This window comes from Galeopterus variegatus, unplaced genomic scaffold, assembly GCF_000696425.1.
Source record: "Galeopterus variegatus unplaced genomic scaffold, G_variegatus-3.0.2 Scaffold5880, whole genome shotgun sequence".
In the NCBI taxonomy this organism is placed as follows: domain Eukaryota; kingdom Metazoa; phylum Chordata; class Mammalia; order Dermoptera; family Cynocephalidae; genus Galeopterus; species Galeopterus variegatus.
This window is the reverse complement of record NW_007731991.1, coordinates 70,343-80,856: the sequence shown is the minus strand read 5'-3', so window position 1 is coordinate 80,856 and position 10,514 is coordinate 70,343. Positions and strand designations below refer to the sequence as shown.

The 10,514-nt window shown below is 36.1% G+C and overlaps 1 protein-coding gene across 1 annotated transcript in view; it reads right to left on the bottom strand.

Moving 5' to 3' along the window:
* RNF169 (ring finger protein 169) overlaps positions 1-10,514 on the bottom strand; it is a 97,400-nt gene that overhangs the window by 25,458 nt on the left and 61,428 nt on the right. The window contains exons 4-5 of the mRNA XM_008590154.1: positions 5,801-5,947; positions 228-346 (exon numbers count right to left, since the gene is read on the bottom strand). Coding sequence (XP_008588376.1) covers positions 228-346; positions 5,801-5,947 — 266 coding nt within the window. The remainder of the gene's footprint in view (positions 1-227; positions 347-5,800; positions 5,948-10,514) is intronic.

The window sequence follows — 10,514 nt, the reverse complement described above, 5'->3', positions numbered from 1 at the left end:
CCCCCAGACACACACACACACACACACACACACACACACACACACACACACACACACAAATTTCAAGTTAGAACTTTCTCCCTAATCCATATTTAAAAACCAGGTCTCACCCTTTTCTCCCCTTCCACCTCCCCAAAGTAGCTACAATACTTTTGCTCCACCAGTCCCTTTTGTCTCATACCCCAAAAATGAAAGAACTCTGACTGAATTCAGTGTCAGTCTCTTACCCTGCCAGGAAAGCTAAGGAGTAGGAGTTGTTCTTGGAAACAAATGCCGAGCGATGTGTCTGTATCATCTGGCCTCGAGAAGGTTCTTCATTCTCTGAATCTGAGAGACGTGCAGGACACTGGCAGGGAGAAAAGGGAGACAACACTGTCCATTTGGGGTTCCCATGGAATCTACCCTAGCTATAGCTTCAAGTCTCTCTTTCTCTGTGTTCCAATCTATGGCTCCACCTGCCTCCTAGAGATCCCAATCTCCAATGTAGCTCAAATTCAATATATCCAAAATCAAATTCACTATTTCTCTTCTCTAAGCCCCACCACCAAACCATCTAGAAACTTCAATGACATCTACGACAATTTTCTTTCCCTTACTTCTAAGTCATAACATTTATATAAAGGTTTTGGGTACCCCCACACTTCTAAATATTTTATTTCATTTATTCTTTATATCAGTCCCATTGAAATCAAGGATAATTATTATCTTTTACAAATGGCAAACTGAGGCTCAGAGTAATTAATTTGTCTAGGATTATAGAGTTAATAAATGGCTAAAACCCATTCTTAAATTCAAGGCATCAGTCTCAAACTGTCTCCAGTACTATTTCCATTCTATTCTACTCCTAATGTCTCTCAGATCTAACTCTCCCCATTGATATTCATTGGCATTGCCTTATCTTAGATTCTCATCATCTTCTGCCTAGACTACTGCAATAATCTACTCACTTGTCTCGTTCTCTTCAGGCTTTCTTCCTTCCAACACCCTCCTTACTACCATACTCCATACTCCAACACACAGATAGAAACCTATCACTCCCTCGCTTAACTGTTGTTGACATCAGGATAAAGTCTAAAAACCTCAGCCTGATACAATAACCTTCACAAACTAGACCCAACCTTCTTTCATAGTTTCTCCCCCACCAGTTCCTACACATGAAACTCCTTGAGCTCTAGTACAAAGTATTTTCTACTCTCCACATGTACCATAGTCTTTCAAAACCTCCTATTCTTTTGACTTGCTATTCCCTTTGCCTAAAATTCTCTATCTGCAGTCTCTGCCTATAAAATATGTATTGGCCTTTCAGAGTCATCTTAAGTGTCACTTTCTCTGCAAAGACTTCCAAATTCCCTTGGAGTTAGTTTTTTTCCATCTTGTCTATACCCACTCATTTATCTTCATTTTACTTTGAAGTCCCTTTTTAGAGTCAATTTACATTTGAAGTTTCTTTTAGATAAACATATGCCTTTTACATACAAAATACTCATATAGAAAGGTTTTGCCTCATAATTCAATATGAGAATCTTTTTCTTTTCAGGGGTTGCAACTAATCACGCTGAATTACAGCTTCTTATTTAGGGATCTGTCTTCTGTTTCAGACAATAAGCTCTGTGAGAACAAATGACCATCTTTTTAAAAAATTTCCAATACTATTTTATGCTAGTAACCAAAACATGTCTAATCATCTAATGATTAACCAGTTACCTAATGATCAAATGCTTATCAAAGTGAGAGGAGTAGACCTAGGCATGCAAGGCATCACATGGGTCAGAGTACCTCATATTCCTTAAATGCTCTGTTATTTTCTAGGCTGACAGACACATACACAACAATAGGCTATATTTCCTTACAGTTGGCCTTTGAGAGAAAGTTGAGGCGTTACAATTTACAGAGAGGCCTTTCAGTTTTGTAGAGTATCACTCCCTAAGACAACCCTGTTGTACAAAATACTCATTGGAGAAAATTTAATAGCATTAACCCATTATCCAATTTTATATGATATTCTCTTCTCAACTCTAGGGAAAAAAAAGTTTTGATACCAATGGACTCAACAGGACATACATAATGGCAATTCCGTCTATTTAGGCCTCTCTTCATAATCAATCCAGTACCAAGGAAAAGAGTATTCAAATCCCAGCTCTATTCCTTCGCTATCACTCTCACTGAGTTAGTCGCTTTATCTTTCTGAGCCTCAGTTTCCTTATCTATAAAATAAATATTGCTCTGTCTACCACATGGATTGTGAGAAATCATTAAAAGCACCTAGTACATTAGCTAACAAGTAGTTAAGTGCTCAACAAAAGGTAGATTTTATTTGTATTAATTTAAATACTATTAACTTTTTAAGAAAAAATTTTAGCTTTATACTAGATATATGCCAAGTTTAGTAGTTGAAAAATAAATTACATTATTACAAATAAATAATTAACTATTTACACAAAAGCTACCCCACTCCCCTACTTTTCTACCCCCCAAAAACCTAGAACCATAATATAGCAAAATATTCACCTCTCATCTTTTGCCTTGGATAAAAATAAGCCTATAGCACTATCGATTCCTAAAACATTATAAAGCATGCATAAATGAAATCCCTGAAATGACATCTAAAATAAATGTCCTACCTAAACAATTAGAAGAATGATTATAACCAGAGTTGGCAGGTCGTGAGAATATTAGTTTAGTACTCTCACATACTACTGGTCGGAGTATAATTATATGCAAATTTTCTGGAGGGCAACTGAGTAATAAATACCAAAAATGTAAAAAAGGACACTCCCTTTGACCTGGTCTTTCCACTTCTATTAATTTTATTCTAAGGAACTAATGAGACAAGTGGATTTCATCACAGTGGTGTTCAAGATAGGAAAATATCAAGAGGATATTAAATAAATTAGCTAAATAAATTGTACAGTCAAGAATACTAGGAAACCACTAGACAATGATGTGGATTCTTTATTTACATAAGAAGCCATCCACAATGTATAGTTAACTAAAAACAGGTTATTAAACAGTATTACACTAGGTTGCATTTTCTGAAGAGAAAAACAATATATAACGTGTATATATACACACTTAGAAAAGTTTAAAAGGATATTTACCAAAATGTTTATAGGGGTTATTTCTAGGTTGTGGGATGATAAGTAATCTTTCATTTTTTGCTTTATAATCTTTAGTATAACTATAATGGCTATATTGAATTGTGTTCCAACAATTCACATTATTATTGGATTAACTGTACCATAAAAAGTCATAATAAATTAAACATTGTGCCCATTTTATTTCTATTCTGAAAAAATAATAACAGATGATAATCTCTGTTTCTGGAGTAAGCTCTTTCCTCCCTCCATTCAAATTCAATTTCACAAACATGTATCAAACACTTGGTGATGTCTAAGGCACTACAGGAAATTTTTAAATGGATAAAATGCATTTCCTATTCTCAACAAACTTATGATCTAACAGAGAAATACAAACACACACACACACACACACAAAAGTAATGTAAAGAAGAATGAAATAAATCCTGTATAAGTTACAAAGTGGGTGGGGGGAAGGGAGAGTAAATAATGGAAGTGGAGAAACAAGTAAGGAATCTCTATAGGTTCCATGAAGGTGACAACTTTTGAACTGGACATGGAGAGATAAATAGCCTTTCAACAGGTAAGCTGGCTGGTAGTTAATGAAATGAAATGCAAGATGAGCAAAGACCCTAAGGAGCGACAGCATAGAATATATATTTGGGGCAAAGCAAAGAGCTCTGCTCCCTGGAGTTTGGGGGTATAAGCAAAATGAAAAGATAAACAAGAAGCTTATTAAGAAAGAACCTGAATGTTGGGGTGAAGAGTTCTCACTTAATTCCACAGGAAATGGGGAGTCATTGAGGTTTTGGGGGCAGGAGAGTGAAAGATCAGCCTAGCTATAATCATAATACTCCTTATATAAAATATGACCTTTCAGCTGGCTTTCCACTGAGTCCACTTGAGATTCTCTTGGGTCTCAATTTGAATGTAGCCTTAGCTAAAGTCCTTAAAAATACAAAAGCAAACAGAAAAAAAGGCAAATTTTAAAAAATCTAAAACTTGAAATGTTCACTGGTCAAATTTTACTCAATGTGTTTCTGCATAGAAAATTTTGCAAAAGTGGCCACTATCAATAAACAAATCTGAGAATTTGTACTTTCAGACCTCTTAAGATTAAAATTAGGTTGATGTATTTGATTTTGATTTCAAAGATGGTAGTGGCAAAAAAAAAAAAAAAAAAAAAAAAAAAAAAAAAAAAGCAATTTCCCAGTCTTGACATGAATTAATATTAGAGATCAGTTCCTGGAAGAAACCTGGACTTGGCAAGGCCAGGAACAACAGGCTCTTTCTATCAAAGGACCATAGTGGCTCTATCAAGACTGGTTTATCCTAAAAAGAAAGGTCCTTCTGGGTTGTTTTGCCTGAGGTCCCTAAAGGGCAGTACTGCTGGGGTGAAGAGGCAGAGCTGCAGTCTTTAGAGACCACAGACCACAGCTGGGACTACTAGTCAGAAGACATACTATATGCATAAGACCATCATATATCTTATTCTTGCCTTCCTAGCTAAATTGTATTCTTCTCCAGTAGCAGTCTTTTATCCTTTGTGGTTCCTAATGTACAGAACATTAAGAGTACACAAGCAATTCATGCTTGTTAAACTGAGTTTTTTAGAAGGTTGAAACCCTGTAAAATGCAAGTGGTTATTTTTAATAATCATTAAATAAAACAATTACTATTATTATTTTTACTATAACTGGAATCAGAAGCCCAAAATACGGGGTGACATGTGGCAGTCAGCAAATACTCCTGACCCAAGAAATTTTAAATTTCTATTTTTTGAAGTTCAGGAAAAATGTCTTTGCAAAAATTAAACCAGAAGCACAGAGAAATTGAATAAGCTGGCCAAAGCTGTACAGTCAACTACAATGTTGGTACCTGTCAAGAGGTAGACTTCTGGTCCAGAGATTTTTTTTCTACTCTATGTTGCCTTTCTTTATATATGGTAAAGCTTTATTAATTCCAGCTAATTAGAAAGATAACCCGAAATACTAATAAGCCTGAATCACAAAATATTTTAAAAGATATAACTCTAAAGATATGTTAAGTACATACAGCAACCATTAGAAGATTTACAATCCAAAATGACTTATTAAAAATAAAACTCAAATATAATTATCCATTTGAGTGTAATTAATGGATCCTCCAGAAGTGCTTTCTTATATAAGTTAAACAACTTACAACCTTTTTTGGTAATTTACTTGGTAAGTAAGTAATGAAGAAAATCTGGCAAGATCTGGCCCAATTAGAATTCTAATTAGATTACTTTTAGACAAAGTATGTAATATTGAGTAGACGTTATATCCAGCACTGTGCTGCTTAGGGCATTATAAAGAATAAAGGTAAGTCAAATACAAGCTTTAAGGAAATCTAATTGAGGATATAAGACTACAAAACTTAAACGTCAAATAACAATACATAAGTTAAAATGACAATATACGTGTAAAACTTATCACAAGTGGTATACTATACTAGGTTTTTCCTCTCACTCACCTTTTTCCATCACTGTTCCCTTAATCTTTCCACAAGTCTCACTGTCCCATTCAAAAATTATTTACTCCAGTTCCCATTGGGACGCTATATTCTTCCCTACTCTTAAGCTGCACAGTCAATGACTGTTACTGGTCTCATAGTTAAACCAACACAGGACTTTCAGATCCATGTCACCTGGGCTAATTGCTGATTTTTGAGGCAGATGTCCATCAAAAAGGTGATCTACTTACACGTTCCAAATTTGTTTTCAGTACTAATGGCTCATCTCTTTTTTTCTGTTCATCCATTTTCCTTTTCCCTGTTTCTGTATCCTCTGGTAAAAGCTTGTGAATTTGATCTTCAGAAGTTTTTTCCTCTTGTAACTTTTCTTCTCTCAGCTAAAAATACAAATTACATGGAGACAACAGAGTTTTAGGCAACTCTAGACTTAAAAATATCTTTTACTCTATAGTCTATTATGACAAACAGACTATATGGCAGTTTTGATACTGCTTTTCTTATCAGATATAGAGACCTCTTGATTTTTAGGGAAATCTGTTTTTACTTGGCTCTTGCCAAATATACACCTCATGACTTAAGATTTAACTCCTCTGCATTCTTGAGCAACATGAAAACATAAAAGCAAAGATAATATACATAATCAAAAAATAAAGTTTATTCACCTAGCTAAAAAAGGGTGAGCCTAAAAACTAACTTTATACTCATAAGCCAGATGTAACTGCACTGGACCAGCAGAAGAACACAGATGGCCACAGGGAGCCAGAGAAGCTGGGCTTAGCCTTGACGGCAACAGAAAAAATGACTTATCTCAGTGTCAATGTTGTACATATTACACTCTTATCTTGTGGTCACAAGATAGGTGAAGACACATAGTTGACGAAGAAATTTAAGGCAGAGGCATATGCCTCTCATTTTTGGGAGGTACCACAGTATTATGAAAATAGCATGAGCTTTGGAATAAAAACCTGAATGACCTTGGACAAAGGAACCAACATTTGCTTGCCTCCAAAACACGTATAATACTACTTACTTTGCAGATATAAATGAGAAAACAATATTAACATAGCACTTATAATATCTTGCTGTGTACTTACAGACTTCAAGAGTTCCTTTTCTACTTTTTTGGGGCCGGCCCGGTGGCGCACTGCTACAGTGCGCCGCTTGGGAAGCGTGGCGGCGCTCCCGCCAAGGGTTCGGATCCCACATATGGACTGGTTCCCGCTCACTGGCTGAGCAAGGTGCGGGCGCAGCACCGAGGGTTACGATCCTGTTGCCGGTCCCGGTCCGGTACGGGCGCGACACTGAGGGTTGCGGTCCGTTGCCGGACACGAAAAAAAGACACACAAAAAAAAAGAGTTCCTTTTCTACTTTTATTCCCTTTGCACAGCCCAAGGTTTTAATAAAATTTAAACGAGGTAATGTATATCAAAGCAATTACAGGCTACTAATGTTTTTCATCATTCTTATGAAAAAAAATAAATAAATAAAGCTAAAGAACAAATAAATATTTTTGATAGGCTGTTGCCTCAAGGTTAAAACCCAAAAAACCACAATAACAATAAATAACAATAAAGCCTTAGCCTTATCTTTCCAACTTCCATAGGTCTGGTTCCTATGAACTAGTCTTTAAGACATTGAGTCTAATTTAAGAAGTTATGAATATGCAAAGAACACCATATATATGCTATGCCAGTTGGAGATTCAAATGAAATAATGTACTCCTAACTCTGCCCAATTCAAACAAGAACACAAGGGGAAGAAAAGCAAATCTGTAGCTGGCGTGAAAACAAAACTGAAGTCTTAGCTAACTGCCTTCATAAAAGAATCAATGTCTTTTGAAGCTCTTAGATGAGAAATTCTTATCCAACAACTTGACCACAGGCTACACAAAGGGACATTTTACTTATTAGAGGATAAGAGAGGCAGAGTAACACAAAAAAGGTTTTAGCATCATGACAACTATCATTTATTGAACTCTATGTTTCAGGTGCTGAGCTAAGCACTATATACACATTATCTCACTAAAGAAAACTAAAGTTTAAGGGTTAGTTAACTTGTTCAAATTCACATAACCATGGCCCTGGAGCAGGAATGCAAATCCAAGTCTATCTCAGTGGTTCTCTCAACCAAGGATGACCATCTCAATTAAGGATAATTTTGCCTCCCAGGGAATATTTGCTGATGTCTAGAGACACTTTTGGATGTCACAACTGGAGGAGTGGTATGCTACTAGTATCTAGTGGGTAAAGGCCAGAGATTGCTGCTAAACATCCTAAATGCACAGGATAGTTCCCCACCCCCAGTATATACATAAACAAATGTTTCTATTTTTTAAAAAACTAAATATTAAATTTCCCGTTTTATATAGTTTAGTGTTAATGCTTAACAGTGTTTACATACTACGTCCTCTGGCTTTTCTAGTGTTTTTTTCTCCCCTTGGAAAAGAAAATAATAATTTTTAATTACTCAATTACTTATATAAAATCAGTGTTGTCTTTTTTTTTAAACAGTTACTTGTATATATTTGTGGGGTACAATGTGTTGTTTCAATACATGCATATATTTACTATACATCGATTCATTTAGGGTAGATAGCATAGCTTTGTACCCATTAGTCCACTACTTCCCCTCCCACCCCCACTTTCTGGTCTCTGGTAATCATTATTCTACTCTCCACTTCTATGAAAACCACTTTTGCTTTTTTTAGATCCCACATATGAATGAAATCATGTGGTATTTCTCTTTCTGTGACTGGCTTACTTCACTTAGTGTGATGGTCTCCAGATCCATCCATCGGAACTGCAAATGACAGGATTTCACTTTCTTTTTACAGCTGAATAGTATTCCACTGTGTATACATACCACAGTTAATCCATTCATAAACATCTGCTGATAGACATTTAGATTGACTCCATCTCTTGGCTACTGTGAATAGTGTTGTAATGAACATGGGTTTGCAAGGTGTCTCCTCAATATAATGATTTCATTTCCTTTGGGTATATACCCAGTAATGGGATTTCTTGGTCACAGGGTACTTCAATTTTTAGTTCTCTGAGGAACCTCCATACTGTTTTCCACAATGGTTGTACCAATTTACATTCCTATCAACAATGTAGGAGAGTTCCCTTTTCTCCTCGTACTTGCCAGATTTTGTTCTTTTCTTTTTTTTTTTTTTAAAAAGATGACCGGTGAGGGGATCTTAACCCTTGACTTGGTTTTGTCAGCACCACACTCACCCAATGAGCGAACCGGCCATCCCTATATGGGATCCGAACCCGGGGCCTTGGTGTTATCAGCACCACACTCTCCCGAGTGAGCCACAGGCCGGCCCGTTCTTTTCTTTTTGATAATAGCCATTGTAACTGGAGTGAAATGACATCTCATTGTGGTTTTAATTTACATTTCCCTGATGATTAGTGATGTTGAGCATTTTTTCATATGCCTGGTGGCCAACTGTATGTCTTCTTTTGAGAAATATCTGTTCAGGTCCTTTGAACATTTTTCAATTGGGTTATTTGTTTATTTGCTATTGAGTTGAGTTCCCTATATATTTTGGATATCAGCCTCTTGTCTGATGTATAGTTTGCAAATACTTTCTGTAGGTTGTCTCTTCACTTTGTTGGTTGTATCCTTCACTGTGCATAAGCTTTTTAGTTTGATGGAGTCCCATTTCTTTACTTTTACTTTAGTTGCCTGTGCCTTTGTAGTGTTGTTCAAAAAAGCACTGCTCAATCCCATTTTGTGTAGTGTTTCCCATTTTCTTCTAGCAGTTTCATAGTTTTGGGTCTCACATGGTAGAAGATGGTAGAAGTAGAGAAAGGGATAGTTCCTCATGCAATGTCCTTTTAAAGGCCTCAGAACCATGCCCACGACCACCATTTTTAACCCATTCACTAGGCATGGTCATACAATCTAATCACCTCTTCAAGGCCCCACCTTGCAATTACCATAATAGGATTTCCCACCCTCAACAGTTATAGTGGGGATGAAGCCTCAATGAGGTTGGGGGGCATCCAATCTATAGCAACCTCCTTGGTTAAATTTACTCCTAGGTATTTCATTTTTTGGTAGCTACTGTGAATGAGATTACCTCCTTTATTTCTTCTTCAGATATTTCATTATTAGCATAATGGATCATAGACCGAAATGTAAAACCTAAAACTATGAAATTCCCAGAATAAAACAGAGGAAGAAAATCTTTGTGACCTTGGGCTGGGCAAAGAATTCTTAGATATAAACCAAAACCACAATCCATAAATTCATAAACTATATTCCATCAAAATTAAAAACTTCCGCTCTTCAAAAGACTCTTAAAAAGTGAAAAAAACAAGACACATGCTAGGAGAAAAATATTTGCAAAGCAAATATACCTGATAAAGGACTTGTATCCAGAATATACAAAGATCTCTCAAAATCAGGCTGGAAAGGGGAGGTGGGTGGGGGAATAGTGAGAGGTAGGTTAACAGATACAAAAGTACAGCTAGATGGGAGGAATAATATCTAGTGTTCTATAACGCTGTAGGGTGACTATAATTAACAAAATTTATTGTATAGTTTCAATCAGCTATAAGAGAGGATTTTGAGTGTTCCCAACACAAAGAAATGGTAAATATCTGAAGTAATGAAAAAAAAATCAGTGGTTGCCAGGGTTTCAGGGCAGGTACAGGGGAGGAATGAATATGGTAGAGCACAGAGGATTTTTAGGGAGTGAAACTATTCTGTATGATACTGGTAATGGTGAATACATGACTTTATGCATTCGGCAAAACTCATAGAACTGTACAACACAAAGAGGGAATCCTAATGTAATACTGACTAAATTATAATATATCAATATTGGTTCAAATTGTAACAAATGTACCACACTGATGTAACCTGTTAATAATAGGAGAAATTGGGGGGGGGGGTTAATGGGAATTATCTGTACTTTAAGTAAAGGACAAC